At 39.9% G+C, this 18,435-nt stretch overlaps 1 protein-coding gene and 1 long non-coding RNA gene across 4 annotated transcripts in view; one reads left to right on the top strand and one right to left on the bottom strand.

The window, feature by feature from the left end:
• vaspb (vasodilator stimulated phosphoprotein b) overlaps positions 1-9,854 on the bottom strand; it is a 34,712-nt gene extending 24,858 nt beyond the window's left edge. Inside the window, exon 1 of one of the 3 annotated variants that reach the window (XM_082502853.1) lies at positions 9,371-9,854. In XM_082502853.1, coding sequence (XP_082358979.1) covers positions 9,371-9,375 — 5 coding nt within the window. In that variant the 5' untranslated portion in view covers positions 9,376-9,854. The remainder of the gene's footprint in view (positions 1-9,370) is intronic. The other 2 variants (XM_082502854.1, XM_082502852.1) reach the window with 2 other exon arrangements.
• A 1,598-nt stretch (positions 9,855-11,452) lies between these two features.
• Positions 11,453-18,396, top strand: LOC309687713. The gene is made up of 3 exons (XR_014270832.1): positions 11,453-11,635; positions 12,017-12,450; positions 12,607-18,396. It is a non-coding gene; the product is annotated as an uncharacterized lncRNA (long non-coding RNA).
• The last annotated feature ends 39 nt before the right edge of the window (positions 18,397-18,435 follow it).

Below are 18,435 nucleotides of genomic sequence, written 5' to 3'. Positions count from 1 at the left end.
TAAAAAGACTATTACTCTCATATTAACTTCCTCTTGTTTTGGACTCTAGACTAACTTTGCATGATTCTCTTGTGTTTTGAGCCAGCTTACTTCTGATTGGCCACATCTTGCAAACAAAATGTAAGCCTGTACAGATGTGCCTGAGATGTCCAAATTAAGGACATTTGCTTGCGTTATCATATATTGAGGAAGCACTAGAAGACACACACACACAAAAACACTTTCAAGCAATCTGAAGTCTGAGCTTTTGGCTTACACACAACGACTTGACCCCCGATGCCAACTCGGACACTGCGAGCCCACACAAAAGCCCATTGATGCTCAGCCTTATCCATTTGAGCGTACACTGACGTGGCCCATATATACGGCTGCCAGCGACGTTCAGCTGGACGCACATGACTCTGAAGCAAACCTCTGAGTTAATGTGATACATCCTGTGAGAAGTGCTTAGGGACTCTCCCAAACCTACAAGGTAAGCTTTCAAACTGCAGAGTCCAATTTCTGCCGTGAGATAGACACAGCTGCGCCATAAATGTTAATATGTAGCTCGATGTTCACAGTCCGAGTACTTCCCTCCGGTGTGGCTTCTTCAGCTTATCGGGTGGACGAGGAACACAAACGAAAACGAGAGGCCATTTCTGAGGATTAGAGTGATGATCTTTGCGTTTGTAAGACACAGGAAGGAATTTTGGGGGATGAACAACGATTATTTGACATGTTTGTAAAAACGCAGAGTAAAGCAGAACAAACTTAATATAGCACTACGCTTTTAAAGGAAGGAATCAGCTACATTTCGAAGTCCTGCTATTACCATCAGTCTCCTTTAAAACGATTAAAAGACTCATTTTCCCATTTGTTTATGATAATGCGTTTATAGGGAACAATTAAAGCAATCTACTGCTCTTCTTGCTTCACTGTTTTTTTACCCTTTTACGTCTGGTTCTTCACACACAAGTCCTAGCATGCTGCTGAAGGTACAGACAGACACACATACATGCTGCAGGCTACTGCTTTCCGCCTCCATGAATCAGCAACACAGAAACATCTAGAATCAAACTATTCTTAAACTATTCTTCGTCTGAATGGAGTCAAACGCCTGAGCATTCTTTGCCTGCTGACTCATCTTTTGCTGAGCATCCACTCTCGGGCGCTGTGGAAAAACTTCTTTGGCCAAAAACGTTCACTTTGTTGTCCAATGACGTCAAGAGTGGATACGAATCCCCGCTGATTCAGAGGTGCACGTGTGGTGCGTTTGTGTGCGCTGTGGGGGACAGGACTGGCACACTTTTAATGCCCATATTTGGAACCATCTCACCTCTGTCCTCCTCTCTGAGCTCAATTCCTTTTACAGGTTGGAGCATATCCTCCTCGACTCAGGCCAAGAAGGAGGCACGGCTCGCTCTCTGAAGGAGAACAATCCCCTGCTGATCCAAACTCTTTACTCAGCCGCCCTGACTTGTAATGCTCCTTTCCTCTGAAATTAAGAGGAGATGTCTCTTTTTGTCAACTTTGGGCAAAAAGGAAGGAGGCAACACCTAAGTCACACTTCCTGCTTCTCAATGGCATTCCGTCCATAGCTTTTGACCTTATGTTACTTGCCAGAAATGCTTACTTGGATTATCCTCACTTTGGACAAGCCAAGCTTTTTTCTTTTCGGTTGTTTTCAATTGCTTTGCCTCTGCAAAGTGTTCAGGGCAACAAACAGAATGTTTATTGCCCTGAACACCAGGCAATAAACATTTTTAACACGTGACCCTTTAACTAAAGGAAAGTCTTTTTAGACACGCAAAGCTCAAACTTTTACAATTCAGGACTCAACACACTGAAGAAATACAGAAAGGGAAATACTCAGTTTCACAGTGCAACCAGAACAGCAAGCACAACAAAAAAAAATACAAACTGTCTCATTAGACTAGATTATGCACATCACGGTCATGTGCAAAAAGACGTTCGATGCAGAAAGCAGCTCAGTCCTCAACAGAAAAAGTGAAACATGAGTTGACTTTAAGTAAACCTTCTGTTACAAAGCTTCAGACAAACCCAGGTCAAACTCTCCAGTGTTAATGTATAAATGATGCCTACTAATTATATAACCCAGTGCTTAACAGATGCATGTAACTGGGTCTCCTCTGAGGCTGTTCTTTCCAATACAACTGTCAATCGGCAATCGCCATCATTCCTGATAAGTGAACTTATGATCTGAGGACCTCAGATGGGAACGTTAAAAATGGCTGACAACATAAAGCTGTTTTATACCAAGTGTTGTCCATTATGCTCCATTAAGCTGTGGACCCTCTGATGAACCCACTGCATCTTTATGCCCATTAGCACTGCTGACCATACAATATACCGCTGCAGCCTTTCTGCCCAAAGTGATCTATGGTTTTACTCCAGTGTTAGCGGCAGGCTCTCCATCAGCTCGTATGATGTCACTAGACCGGGCCGCTGCAGAGGAGACCGGAGGCTGTGTCGAGTCTTTAGCTTCATTCAGTCACTGTGCAACAGCTACTGTGCACATACTGTGTTATAGTTTAGAGTTTCTTCTCTGGAAATATTTAATTTGCGACAAATAAAAAGCAGGGCAGTGAAATCAGCTGGACTGCAGTTGTTGTTCTGCTCTGTAGTTTAGAGAAGTGGAACAAGTCCTCCAACCGGCCGTGATCAGAGTGATCCTCCATTCCAAGGTCTAATTTCCACTTTTTTGAGTTCCTAAAACAAGGAACTTTTCAATTTTCTTTTTCCTGAAAATTAACCAAAGGGAATAATCCTAACAATTGTTTCCTGTCATGGAGAGTTACGTGAACAGATTTAGGAAACAGAATGAAAGTATCAAAGCAGTAGAGGTATATACTGATAAAAGCTAAAATCTGCAGTTAGAAATGGCACAGATCCAAATGCACAGGAAGTTTGTTATCACAATTCTGACCTCATTCTTAACACAGTTAAGCTAAGGATATTATTTACATACATGTGAAATCTAATCCTGCTGCCCTGGAAGAGAAACTTCTCCCCAGGATCATAACAGCTCAAAATGCTTTGAGAAGTCTTATCTTAAACAAGGTCGTAGATGGAGACCCAACACCTTAGTGTTTACAGTCTCCGGCCTATGGAGAGGAAAAACGCTGCGGGTGGGCAAACAGCGTTTTCTGATCACTGGCTAACTGACAGCTGCAGGTCTATATTAGTTATAGCGAAACACCGTAAAACTTACAAAACACCAATACCGGCTGACACAACGCCTAATGTTTACTTGGTCTAAAAAAAAAAAAAATCCTACTTCCTGTTTACCTTAAACAAAGCAATAGCTTTATCAGTAAGACCTGAGTGGCTTGGCCAACAACCATGCCACTGTTATTAATGAGAGTACGTCTCTCCATACTGGATTGAACGGTCAGGTGAACGTCAAAGCCACAAGAAAAAATTCTGAGCATTTTTATTCAAAAAGACTGATAAAAATAAAAGATTTATCCACTTCAAACAAATTTACAAGAATGCTATGTTTATGTTTATTTACCTCCAGACTACCCATCACTGAGGCAGTAATACAGATTTCTTCAAAGACGAACGTCCACTTAGTAGTGGCAATTATTAACTCGCATTTCCCTCGTCATCGTTATGTAAACAGGCACAATAATGTCGCAAAACACACATGCAATCACCCATTTCCTTCTTCTAGTTGAGCATACACTTCTCAACAGTTGGCATCTACAGCCAATACACACAGCTCAAATTATCATCACAAAGCACACAACATTAGGACAAATTTGAGATTTTCCTCATTGTTAACATTTTACCGTGTTGACCGCTGACTTTGTGTCTCACACACATTTCTGCGTTCCTCAAAGTGAAATTACCGTTTATCTCAAAACGAGTCCTGTGGCTTTGAATACCAGCGCTTTCACTCTCAGTCTTTTTTTATTTTAAACAAGTCAGTGAACCTCATCAACTAAAGTTAAAGCATAACCTCAAGGTATTACTCATTGTAGTACCAGCGCTGTGTAGAAGCAGGAGACACAGGCAAAAGGAAAGAAAGATGCTAAACAGAAGAAAGAGGATGTGCAAAACAAGCCATGTTTATGCTTAATAAACCAACTTATTGGTGAAATTTTACCACAGGGATCACAGAGTTATTAAATAATTCAACTTCCCTCCACGTCAATGGTTGCCTAATATTAGCAATCAGTAACACAGTCCCTAATCATGTGACCAACCGCTAAACTCTGAGTAAACCAACAAATCCACATAAAACCTTAACAAACACACAGATAACGTCCAGATACACGACTCCTACAAACGACACAGACTAATGAGATATGCTTGTATAACTGGTTATCAACCTATCCCACATTCCTAGACTTATACGTATATTTTTGTATATATCAAAAGTTGATACACAGCTCAGCCTCATTAGGGTTTCTGTTTGCTGTCTTTAGTCTCAGGTTTTATGACACAAAGTTCACTGAAAAACTATTTCATAACGGTGAAAAATCACCAGCAATGGTTAACTTACAGATAAGTGATCATAGAGTTTAAAAATTAAAAAAAAAAAACAATAACCTAGAGGCACAATTATAGACAAGCAATATGAACTACTACCTAGGAAACTGGATCTGTCACCAAGTATACAATAGAGGATATTGTATGTTGGGCAACTCTTGCAGCAAAGTGCCTAATCCAAGAGGCTGGCCGGCATAATGGCCTATTTATGAGTACGAGAGGTGGCAGGAGGGGTAAATTGGTTCAGGGTGGGGGTGAGCTGTGATTGGATGTTTCGGGAAACAAAATGCGACTAGACGGGGCCGTTTTAATAATGGAGGGAGCTCAGCGACGAAGCACGCAAGCTTTGTGATCATTTCGACACACCGTCACCCCGACCGTACGGCAACACACCGACGAATCTTTCAACGCGCAGATCAACGCGCGAGCCTTTATGACGTGTGAATTGAAGACATTATTCTTAATCTATTACAGATAACCATTCCCACAAGCACATCCCAATTACTTCTGGGCAGAGGGTTGAGTGAGGATACATGGAGGTCTACGGGTGGAAAAAACTAATTTCGTTAATGTTCACATTAAGAAAGTGTAATCAGGTTTTTTTTTTTGGAAGGAGGAAGTATTTGGGCACAGTTTGCAAAAGAAAGCGAATCGCAATTTTCCTGTCAGCTAACAAAAATAAATAAATAAATAAAAATGCAGACTGATCCTTTACCTCACACTTATAATTGTGTGCAGCAAAGACTCCACATGGCTTAAAAGTAAACTGCCACTGTTATAAGCCTTGAAAAGAAAAATCCAACTGCGCAAAGGAATTAGGAGAACAAGTGAAGACATGAAAAGAGAAAAAAAAAAGAAAACTATTTAGCATCCCTACATGAACATTACACAACACCATGGCAATAACGTCGCAACCCCAGAGTTTCATCATGATATCCTTACATGGCCGTATGCAATCGTGTTGCTAAATGCCTAAATAACAGCCACTCTTAGTACACGAGGGTCAAGAGGTTGAACATTTAATTGTGGCAGATGATACAACAGCAAAACTACATAAATCACGGTTAGAGCTGCATTCCTTCCAAGTAAGTGCCAGAACAAGGAAAAGAAAATTTCTCGAGACACAGAAGAAGGGCTGGCGGAGGGAGGCCAGTTCACTGCTTTTAAGGCTGATCAATAATAAGCTTGTGCAAGAGCACAGAGACACATTGAGCTTGGCATCACTTTCACACATGCACCGTTTCTAAAAAGGGCACAGGAAACCCATTAGACTGTAAACATTATGTTAAGCAGACACATTACACCTGTCTGCGTTTATGATCGCTCCTTGTGTGTTACTTCTTGAGCCTGAGGCAGCTACACTGCCAGTCTCACATGGGACAAAGTTTTTTTAGCTAAAGATTCAGTCAGTGAGTCACAGCGAGAGACGGGAGTCACCTCTCCGATAATAACGTGAATCATCATGCAGATAGATGCACTTTCTGAGTAACCTAAGACAGTTTCAAGTGCGGGCAATCAGTACAGCGATTGTTCACTGTGTGCAGATACAAAAAACAACAAAAAAAAAAAACATAAGGAAACACTGAATATAGCGACTTAAAACTTGAAGAAATTTGCATTCACACCAACAGATCAACCCTTAAAGTCAGTTCAGTGGAGCTCAGAGGAGGAAAAGGCCCATTTCCACTGATGTAAAAATTAAAAACCAGTGCAACCAGTCACACCTTTTCCACTGGAAACACATAACTATGTTTTTGTAACATCTACATCAAGGACTTGTCTTCTTGGAAAGGTTCTTGCCAATCAAAACAGGCAACTTGTATCATGTTGAGTGACATCAGCAACCCTACATTTAATCTAAAAAGCACAACATAGTAGCCACTGTGCCAAAATGTGTCACACTGCAAAACGCCTGGCGCCGTCTTCACGAAAACCTCTGTAACTTTGCTCAGTTTCATTTCAGCAGCATCAGTCTTTGCACTGATAATATCCATATGTTGATTCATGGATCTCTGGAGTTAATTATCTACCTCGGCATGTTTTCAAAGGGATTATATGCTATAAAATACAACAACAACAAAATAAAGCAAGGAAAAAAATCGAATTTATTTATGTTCCATCCTCATTTACTTTGCCAAAGTAGCATCATCTATAATAGTTACACCTCAGATAAAAGCCTCACAAGTGTTAGCTTTACTTTACTTCTCACTTTGAGAAAGGAACCTCAGTAAAACCCTCAGGGTTTTAGAGGTCAGGACATTTTAAGGCCATTTTATTTAAAGACCAACTGCTGCTTCACATTGACATGCTAAAAAAGCAACGGCAAAGCTACCAGTAAACATCTAGAGCCATACAACACCGTATTCTTTTGTTTGTGCTGTAGAAGTGGCGTCATGAAAGCGTGCTTTGACTGCAACGGGTTTATAACTGAATCTCAACTGGAGTGCAGACATTAGGCAAACTTAAAGCTCAGGGGCCAGAATCGGCCCCACTAAAGACTCAAATCTGGCCCACTGGAAATGTGAAGGAGCGCGTATGTTTTGAACTTAACTGTGTTTTCATAGGTTTTACAGCTTTTCCTATCTATTAAAGACTGTCCACACCCACTACCATGCATACTACAGCAAAATAATTACCTAAGCGATAAGCAAACAAATACCAGGAAAGTTCCTATTATTGAGATTCCACAGTAAAAGCAAATTATATTTGATCCTTACAGCAGAGTCTGTGCATTATAACCGGTCTTAAATTTCACACATTTATCATGTAGTTTCACTGGTCAAGCCCATATAAGATCAAACTGGGCTGTATGTGGCCCACAATGACTTTACCATCCCTGGTCTAACGGGAAACGGTGCTAATGTTTCATGAGAAGAACAGCAGGGCGTTTCTACGGGTTGCACATTTAAAGGCAGCCCCAAGTTGGGATGCTTTACTTAACCAACTGGGTCAGTTCCTGAACTTTTGACCAACGGGGTGCACTTCTGTGTCAACATTTACATTCCACAGGGATAAGTGACAATGAACATGAGTGGGGCTGCATACCAGCCTTTATCTATTATACAAGGTGACGCGAACTGTTTGGGCCACAATGGAGGGCTAGCCAAAGCATGATCGTTTAGAGTTAGACAACTGCATTCATTAAGCCACATGCAACCTTCCAACTTCTCTGAGGGGCAAGACACAACCTGCACATGGGCAAAAAAATGCTCTTTGCTTACACACTGTGTGTGTGTTTTTAACTGTGTCTTTGCTGACCTAGTTTTTGGATAGTGAAGTACTTTTTTTTTAAGTCTGGCTGGAGTTATTGATAATAAAGCAGCGTAATTATCTTATGAGGGGTAATATTGTATTACACATAGAAAGTAGCAAGGTAGGTATATGCTGGTTGATTTGCAAGTTCTAGTTTGTAATGCTTTGTTGGCCGAATGTCATTACATCGAGTAAGTAAACACAGTAATCTTTGCTTATTGTTGCTGTTACCTTAAATAATGGCCTTATTAGAAGGGTATGTTTTATGCATAACCTGTGGCAGGATCTCGGGCAGCTCGGTCACCTCCCGTTCCTGCTGTAATCAAAGTCAGCATGCAGAAATATGTGCACAACAAATACAAAACCCGGACCAACCCATGCGCCTGAGCTGAAAGATATTGTTACAGAAAGGGCAGCGCAATAGGTTTGAGATAAAAAAAGAAAAGAAAAGAAAAACTAGTCACTCAGGTTATCAGCCTGCACCACCACACATATTTAACTCTAAACTCCTTGGCTTTCTAAGTACCAAAGGTGTTCGTTGACATAAGGGCTCCATAACCGTTTAAAATGTGAAAGAGTTGGAGAGGAAGAAGGGGGTATACAAAAAAAATAAATAAATAAGTGAGCCCAGAGAAGCTCCAGCCAGGCAGGAGTGGTGGCTTCAAAGCGTGTAATTGCCAACTGCACAGGCTGTAACAGGACGGTGGAATTTGTGGACATGAGCTTTCCATTTTGTTCCTGCTGCAAATATCTCTTCAACTGCCAGAGGGGGGGAAAAACTGTCCACCAAGAATTAGTGTAATGCATGTCTGTGGACTGCATGACATGAAATAAACAACAACAAGGTGACCAGGGTGGTTATTGTGCAGCTGGAAGAGCACAAACACACCTTGCTGTTGCTGTCTGCGAGCAATCCCTTTTCATGCTCTAAATATTAAGATAAGATAACCTTTATTAGTCCCACACGTGGGAAATCTGTTTTGTCACAGCAGGAAGTGGACAGTGCAAAAGTTATGAGGCAAAAATTAGGATACAATAAGAATAAATACAGTACACAACTGTACAGAATAGAATAAAATAAAATAAAATACTATATACAGTAGAATAAAATAAAAAGCTGATCTGATATTAAGCTGATCTCTGATCTTCGGTTACACTGCGGAGGTTTTATTGTTCTGGGGATTTTAATTACTCAAACGACACTGCCAGAGGAAATCTTACGGTAGCTAAACAAATGGTCACTAATGAGTGTCTCAAAAAGCTGATACAAAAAGTATCTTCTTGTCATCCGACCTGCTAAGTTAACTCTCAGCCAGTATTTCTTGAAAGCACTTGAACAGGTGGGACCGGACACTCAGCATTACGGCAATTCTGCTACACAGTATCATGTGTGGTTGAAAGGACACCAAAACAACTAAACGCAAGAGTTGCTTCTGAATGAGAAATAGAAGTGAACGCGTTGGGAACACCTGCTGTAGCGATTAAGCGAGCGGACAAGCACCGTGGAGCAGGCTCTACCACGTCAGAATAAAGGTCGTCTACTTGGAAAAGTATTAGCCGAAACACAAAATGTAGCCTGGAAACACAATGAAGATGAAGGGATTTGAGCCGCTTTACCCACCTCATTGTTCGGCCAGAGTGGAGATCCTCTCCTCGCAGGCAACTTTGGCTGACTTCAGGGGTGAAGCCCGGCTTGAAGAGTCAAACCAGCCGAATAAAAATAATATATATATATATATTTTAAAAACTTAGGAAAAAAAGAGGGGAAGAAAACCGCATCGACACCCGCGAATGGGGTAGCCACAAGCGGGATAAAAGAAGCACACCTCGACGATTTCCTGGTTGTGTGTGTTGAGCGGGAGGGGAGGAGGAGGAGAAGGAGACGAAGGAGGGGGGATACAGTAGTGAAGCGGGCTTGTCAACTCCAATCACTATCCCACAGTGGTTTCTACCATTTAAAGAGGTGAAACGAGAACCGGCGCGACTATGCTAAAAACTGAACGTCTCCTCTCACACTTTCAGCTGCTTTAGCGCTCTGCTTCTGGACACCGAAGCCGTACGCAGGCGCCAGGCTTTTCTCGTTCCCTCGGTCTCTCGGTAGGACTGTGTAAATTCATTGGAGTGTGGCCCAACCCGCCGGCTTCAAAGTAGGCTGCAATCCCATGGTGCGTTCAAGTCCTCTCCGTATAATTCACATTTAGGAGGATGGGTTTTTCCCTGGCTTTTAATGGCTTTTATTCTTGTTTCTGCGACCTAAAAAAACAACTCTCTCTCTCTCTCTCTCTCTCTCTCTCTCTCCCCCTATATATATAAGATTTTGAGCTATTGTATCAAAACTTGGGGTTATTATTATCTTCACAAGTTTTGACTTATTTGTGAACAACTTGAAATTTTGAAATTCAAAATTGTGACTCGAAAGTTCAAGTTATTATCTCAAAATTTGGGGGTTTTAGCTCAACATATCACAATACGTGTGTCAAGTTACTCATGTTCTCAGACTTGACTTGTTGAGAAGCCTAACTTGAATTTTCTACTTATTCATTCAAATTTTCGATGTAAATAAGTAAAAATTGTTAGTTTCATCTCAAAATTTGCAGTTATCATCACATCATTTCAAATTACATATGTGGAATTTTCAAATTACTGACTATATATCTCAAAATTTGAGTTATTTACTCACTCAAAAGATAGATTGAAATGTAAAAAAATATTATAAGAAAAGTAACAAATACATAAAGTCAGAAATTGTTCAGAAATACATGTTCAAGGTGGAACTGTTTGACAAGCATTGTTTTACACAAGCTTTACCTCCATGAGCAGTATCAGCATGCTAGTCTTTACTGCTACTACTTTTTGCTACTTGTGTTTTTCTGACAATATTTAAGTAAAATTATTTGCAGTGTTTACCTGTTTAGCATTCTTTCATAATGACACCAAACATTTCCTTTAACATGATGGGCTTCACTGTGTCTTTTAGCATACCTGCAACTTACACCACAGAAAGGGTAAGGGTGAGTATGTTTACATAAGAACTTGAGGAACGACTGCATGCATTTTACTCCACAAGTAGTTCTTCCTCTTCTTGTTGTCTTGTATTCCCAGAAAGCCATAAAGACATAAAAATTGCTCAGGAATGAAAAATCTAAAGAAAAACAAGAGCTACTTGAGCCCACTCCCTTTAGCTCGTGATGTCCATAATCAGAGATTTGATCTTATCTGGTCTTAACTAATTATAAATACTTTTTCATAAATGGCAATTGTTTTATGGTTCATGCAGGAACCATAACAGCACCATAGTTGAACTAAATAGACAGGTATACATTACACAGTGCATTTTTTTCTCTATTTGAATACTCACATGTTTCTTACTACAAAAACATATTTATTTTTTTATGTTTAAGCACCTTTAACCTGACATTCACACTTCGAGAGATGCATTAGCATTAGATTACTGGACTACACGCTCTATCTCTTGAGCCCCAGCTGGGTCTTGCAGAAATTATTCGATGTAATTTTATTTTCCAATACCACATAAAGGCAGCATCATGTCCAAGCTCTCCACCTCAGCCTATTGGCTGTCTGGCTTCAGAGTTCAAATAGCTACTGTGGCTTTGGGGTCTCTCTGTGGTATCTCATATGTAATTCTTTTGGAATTTAAAAAAGTAATCAAAGCAAAAATAAATATTCCAAGCTGAATCACTTAACCTTTTAAAAGCTCTTACGTTATGTTGTCAGAAAATACAATGAATGGAAAAAATGTCTGTCTGACGGCTCACGTGGCCCAGTTTTCAGCACTGAGATATTACACAGCGTTAAAGCACTTCTACTTCCTGATGGAAACAGAAGTGGAAGAGAGGATGTGAAAGGAATGCATTACACCAGCATGGTATGTATAAACATCCAGAAAGTCAATATGCCTTTAGTCTCACTATGCACGCACACTCGCGCACACACTCAGGCATACCAGCTGACTGCTCTGAGCAACTTTTTGGTATGATTTCTTTCTTGGCCACATGCCCTCTGTTAACCGTGCTCTCTGAAGCTCAAACAGCGCCCTGCGTCTTGTGGAATTTTACAAATATTAACAGTTCCCGTGCAAGTTCCTGCTTCAACATGTGTGAAAGTGTTTGTGTGATTTGCAGTTTCTCAGACTCAAAAAGCTGCTTGTGTTCCCAGAACGTAGCCCATAAAGAATCAGAAGCAGTCACTCTGTAATTCTAGGGTTTCTCCTTTGCTCCTCCTCTTTACCACAGCTTTATTTCCACAGCTTGACGTCAGTCGGTCAACATAACCCACAGATGGCAGTCTGACAGAAAACCTGCTGGACAGCAGCAAAGACGCCTCCCCAAGGCTTGGAGCAAAGGGGCAACAATAGGTGTTCAGAGCTGGAGAAAGCATAAGAAGAAAAGGGTCACGGGCTACTGAAAAAACACAGAGCAGAAGACAAAAGAGGGTGTGCATGGTGAACCTGGCTGTATTTCACTTATCTCACTGTCTCTGGGTTTGGAGTGAGGTTATTATGTAAACAGACTGCACTTCTACTACATCTCACATCAGAGATCCAGGACTTGGTAAAGCATACAGTCCCGAGGCAGCGTCTGAAAGCCTCAGCCTCCCCACTTGGTTGAATAGAAGACAAACAAAGAGAATTACACAACTGAACTTCGAGCAAGGAAACAAAGTGGTAGCCTGGATCTTGAGGTAGGCAACAGTTATCCTAACAGGGATTAAGATTAACAGTACGGACCATAGGGGATGACCCACTGTTTGAATGGATTATAAAGAAAATTCAGTGGTACAGAGAGCAAGTGTTGCTGTTGAAGTGTCTTAAAATCTCCTTCCATTGCTCTCTGACAGGGAATGTGACTGGAGGAGGGTGAAATCTGCAAATGGGAGTGAGACACAAGTGTTCACTAAGAGGTCTGGGCTGGAGGCCAGCTAAGCAAAGGGCAGCAGAAGGATTTTAAAGAGAGTCCAAATGGCATGTCCTGAAATGTAGGCCCTGTACTCCTCACAGGGCAAAGTGGGAGGCATTATACAATGGTAATGAATGCCAGACTACAATCTTTAAAGCGAAGGACACAAAATGAAACCGTTCTTAATTTGGAACTTGTTTTGCAATCTTAAAAACAGAGCATTGTGAAACTTGCAATTGAAGTTCAAGAGGACCGTGACAACAAATACTGAAGATCAAAATGAAAGAGTCAAAACAAAAAGGATTCCTGGCTTGTATCCATGTGTTATTTGTACCACACATGAATGTGTCAGTCTTGAGGGTACAGTGTAAGTGAAAGGGAACTTAAGACAATCCAAACAAGGCCTCTGTGTGTTATCTCTGCAACCCACTAGATGGCAATACAAGCCTAACAAATTACATCCAGGTAAAGCTGTTTGGCCTATCTGTATTAATCTCACAGTCAGTGTGCTGGAAAAACTAGACTGTCAACGTGGGGCCCCTGTATTTTTTTCACATTGTGCAATCAGTGTGAAGCTAGTCTTCCCTCTCCAGAGTTTAACTTGGACAATTCTTCCTTTAAAGGAATCTCAAAAAGTCTAAGAACTCAAAGACAGCAGGGATGAATGACATCTGCATCTACAGATGGTGTCACATCCATTAAATGCCCTGAGACAAGTGTGTTGAAGAATTACAAGACTATAAAGAGTTAGGTATTCTTTAATGTAGTCAAATAAACAGTTAAATAAACAACAATAACATCCAGCTAACATCTATTACAGGGCTGGCATGGAGAGGCAGACCACTCACATTCATACTTCTAGGCAATATAAAGTCACCAGCTAAATAACATGTCTTTGGCCTGTGGAAGGAAGCTGAAGCAGCTGGCCAGTTTGGTGAATTCAAACCCATCTGTGAGGGGACATGGATAATCACCACTGTGAACCCTGGAAGAAATAACATATCCACATTGTCTATCCTTCAAATTGTAAGTTATTTGAAATAATCATGCATCTGTATCGGCCTGCTGTGCCTGCCTAGCTGAAATAATACATGGCAACAGGTAAGAGCAGTGAGTATTAACCCGAATGGTGACGCTGAAAGTCCAGGAAGGATTTCTGTAAAGTCCTCCAAACTGTAATTTTTAGCAAAAGTGAATGTTCCTGCAATGTCAAGAAAACTTTCCTACATGACCATCAGGTAACGTCACCTAAAGGAGTGCAGAGAACATCCTGAACATTCGCTTGTTTATTGGGTTATACTGTCACATCGTCACATTTCTGAAGCAGAAAAATACACAAACCTAATTTAATTCAAAACATTTTGACCAAAACAAACAAACCGATTCGTTTCCATGTTGTAGGAACTCCAGAAAAACGAACAACGTACAATTCAAGCTAGCTATTACACCATGAGTTGTGTTTCTACAGCTAAAGATATTTGGCATTGACAGGAGATCAGAGTTTGAATTCACAAGCAAAACTTGTAGAGGAAATGTTAGATTGTTGGGGTTGTGAAGTTTCACACTATAAGTAAAACTTAATTAAACAGTTAATGTGATATAAAATAAAATTAGTGCATTTAAATATATATGCATGTATTTAATAACAATTATTTAAAAAAAATACTTAGAGCTATAAATAGCTACGCCGGAGGGAAAATAAGGATGAATGTGCTTTTATTGTCAGAATGAATGTCTCATTAAAATGAAAATAGTACTTTCATTATAAAACATGATCAGAATGTAAACAGGTTGCTGTAGAATTTACAGTAAATTACTGTAAAAAGTGTTTACAGTAATTTGACTGTAAACATTTTTTTGTAACTGCATTTACAGTAAAGTTGCTGTAAGTGGATTTGATAGTAATTTGCTGTAATTTTACTTACAGAAAAGCTACTGTAAATGAAGTTAACTGCAAAGTTACTGTAAATTTAATGCTCAATGCTTATAATTTCATGCTTTTCTGTAGTTAAACTTACAGTAGCCTAGATGTTTTATAAATAAAATTGCAGCACCTACTGTGAATTAATTTTACAGTAACTTTGCTGGCAACTGCACGTTACTGCAGTTTATTTTACTGTATTTATATTTGCAGTATTTTTTAGTGTAGTTTCATTTATAGTATTGTGTTTAACAATACTATAATCCTATATATATATTTCATTTGTAGCAGTCTTACTGTGTTCAGATGTCCACTGTTGCAGGGTTAACATATCTATACCACTTTACTCAGGTACAGTAGAGCATGTTTGTAAACAGCAGAGAGATACACCTGATCCCCGCTGTTTTGGCTGCACTTACTGTCATTCCTCACTTAAGAGATGAGTGAAGGCAGTGTTTATGTATTTACGGAGCTGATACTCTCCTTCTCATTCCCTCCCTATTCCTCTCCACCTGGCCTGGCGGCTATGACACCCGGATCGCGGCTCTGCTTGAAAACAAACTGCGGCGGCGGCTCCGGTTACCGGAGCCCGATCGATGCGCTGCAGGGTGTCGCGTTCCTCGGATGGTTGCCTATCGATGCTTGGCCGATCGCTATCATAATCACACTTCCCCCCTCTTATCGCTTACCTACTGAATAAAACATCTGCCTTCCTGCTCACGGATCGCTCATCCTCCCCAAAATCTGGAGGGAAAGAGACTTCTTGAAGTGTCTTTGACACGAGTGTAAGTAATCTGAGACAAATGCACGATGATACCCGACAAATCAGGTCCCTAAAGTTGTCTTTATCCGAGGCATCTCCAAATAGACCCACCGGCTATGTGACAGGGCTTTGTCCCACGATGCTGCAGCTGAGTTTCATTGTTGAGAGATGCTATTTGATCCTAAACAAGCTGTAGATTTACACTTTGTGATAGGTCGCTCGTGTTTGTCACAGTAAATAAAAGGGAGACTGAACTTGGTTTTCTATAATCTATAGACTACCTTCAGGTTCCGGGGGTGACACTAAGGCGCCCAGGCAGGTGCTTACTTAGCTACAGCCAAAATAAGCGCAAACCGGCACCGAAATAGTACTTTTAACCTTATTAACCGATAGCATAAAATGAAGTGAAATGAAATTAGAGTCTGTGTCTGAACGCTCAACTGGTCATTACAGGTTTTAATAAAAAAGATTATGTGTGCCTTAGACTTTGACCTTTTCAACCTCACTAACACGTGATGGTGTTTTGTTTGGGTCAGGAGCGCCTCCAGATTTTTTTCAGAGGGGTGGCCATGTAGGGGCCACTAAAAATATTGCTGGGGCACACCCAAAAAATAATTACCAATTTTATTATGCTGTTGTCAGATATAGGTTACTTGAAAAATATGGCAAAAATTATTGCAAGAAAAGAATTATATGTCTAGGTAATTTCTTGCTAATTGTTGTTGTTATCACAGAAAATGGGCACATATGAAAACCAAATAAGATTTTGAAATCTGAAATAATCAGTTTTAAATAACAATAATGTTTCAACTCATTGTAGGGTGTCTCCCTCTCTCCTGTGCTCGCGTTTATTAAAGTTATTACACCGTCTTTCTAGTTGGCTATCTCCCAGAATTGGGGGGTGGCCAGTGCCCCTCATAGGATAAGATAAGATAAGATAAGATAAGATAAGATAAGATAAGATAAGATAAGATAACCTTTATTAGTCCCACATGTGGGAAATTTGTTTTGTCACAGCAGAAAGTGGACAGTGCAAAGGTACAGTAGCAAAAATGGTGGCGCCCCTGGCATGCTTTTGCTGAACTTTTATATTTGCTGGGTTTTTTTGCCTTTCTTTATTTAAATGGAAGAGCACTTGAATGCTCAGGGCCACCGTAAAGCTCACTAATTCACCTTTAGAGAATTTTTATACCAGCTTTAAAGACAGCATTAGTCCTGGCCATCAACAAAACATTATTTAAGACTGGTGTTCATATACAATAGCAGGCAAATATGTTGTCACCATGTATTTTATATGTTCACCTAAGAACACAAGTCATAGTAAGAAACTTCCTCTTTTTCTACTTTATGTTTAAATTAAAACAATTTTTTACTTCATGAGTGTCACTAACCCAGGTGGGGCTCAGGTACATGTCTCACAATGCGCAATACCATTGGATGAGATCATGGATAGGACTTACTCATGTGCTTTACTGAAGTACAAGTTTAATGTAACTGTAGTAACTTATTTTTAGTAATTCCATGTAATACTACTTTTCTATTTTACTCCATTATGTTTTGGATGAAAATATAATACCATGTACCTTTTATTTTAAAGCTTTATTCACTAATTATTTTGGAGATAAATTAAATGACTTATCTGAGATCAAGCTGACCAGCAATATGTAAGTTATTAAAATCAACAGCTGGAACATGATAGAATCAAATGCAGGTTTAAACTACTTAAGGTTTTTAACTTTTAGGTAAGGAAATAGTCTAAATACTTTTTTCCCACTTTGCAAAACATTTTACCTTTAAAGTTCAAGATGAAAACCTGGAAACACCCTTGGTAAGGGAGGTAAATGTATACATAAAGTGTCAGTTTTTACAGTTGAGGGGTTTTTCTTTTTTATAGCAAAAGGGACAATCTCTCACTGTGCCTAAAAAAAAACGATCACAGACTGAGTCTAAGGAGACCGAGTGGTGATCTGCTCCTATCCAGGGCCCGCTGCCTCAGTGGGAGCGCCCCTGCAACGAAGCTTCCTTCTGTTTGATGCTGAATCTGACCCCTCACCTTTGCATGAAAGTCATAAAGGAAATAATATCTGAAGGAAATGAGTGGAACAGAATGAACAGAGTTCAAAATAGTTACCAAAAAAGAATGATGTATTTCGCGATTGTGGCTTTTCAACTGTTTATAATATTGATTTCACTGATTATTGTTGTTAGCTTCTGTTGGTATTACAAAAAGTAGATACAATACAATTAACATCTCAGTGCAGAGGTGCAGATTGTAAGTGTGCATGGAGTCCTTAGTTCAAGGCTCTTGTAAGTTGTCTCTAGTTCTAGCATCATGTCTGAAATTAACATTTACATCTGAAGAACTGACCTAAGAAATGTTACTTATATTTAGAAAGGAGCGGCCGTTAAGTGTTATGATTGGCATTCTTGGTCAATGGGGATACTTAAAAAGTGCCCAATGCTCAGTATATTGTCTAATTGATTATAATCTTGCAATGCTAAGTGGTCAGGGAAGGCAATCATACCACCTTAATTTGAAGGTGAAACTGGACTCCTGTACTGGAATGCCCGGGTAACACCGGAAAGCTCATATTTCATAACTGTCTGTTATCTTCTTGCTCAGGAGTCCTGGTCAAATTCAGTCAAATTTCATTTTAATGTAAAGAGGTCGCACTACAAAGGTGATCTGATTACTTTGTGCAAAAGGGCAAAACTGATTGTTCTTGCTGTGACCCTATTTGTCGTCACATTACTAGCACCAGGCTAAAAATAGAGCTGAAATATTTGTTTTCAAGTGTGTTGTCAAGCATATACATTTCAACGCCTTGTATATTTGACAAAGAGCATAATTAAACTGGTGGAAGTGAAGCATATAGCACAGAGCCATGGATTTAGTCTGTATGAATGAGGTCTTTCACTCAGATTCTCAGCTTAAACAGAAGGGTCACTGTTCTGGGTTGCTGCTGTAACCGTCGTAGTAATTCTTTATTTATTACGTTAATAAAAATTGATATAATGTTTCCAGTTTCACCATGTTAACCATTAGATTTGGCCCACAAAAAATAAATGAGGGTGAATGAAAATGA

Source organism: Aulonocara stuartgranti (genome assembly GCF_965226115.1).
Source record: "Aulonocara stuartgranti genome assembly, chromosome: 14".
Classification (NCBI taxonomy): domain Eukaryota; kingdom Metazoa; phylum Chordata; class Actinopteri; order Cichliformes; family Cichlidae; genus Aulonocara; species Aulonocara stuartgranti.
This window is presented reverse-complemented; position numbering and strand designations above follow the sequence as displayed.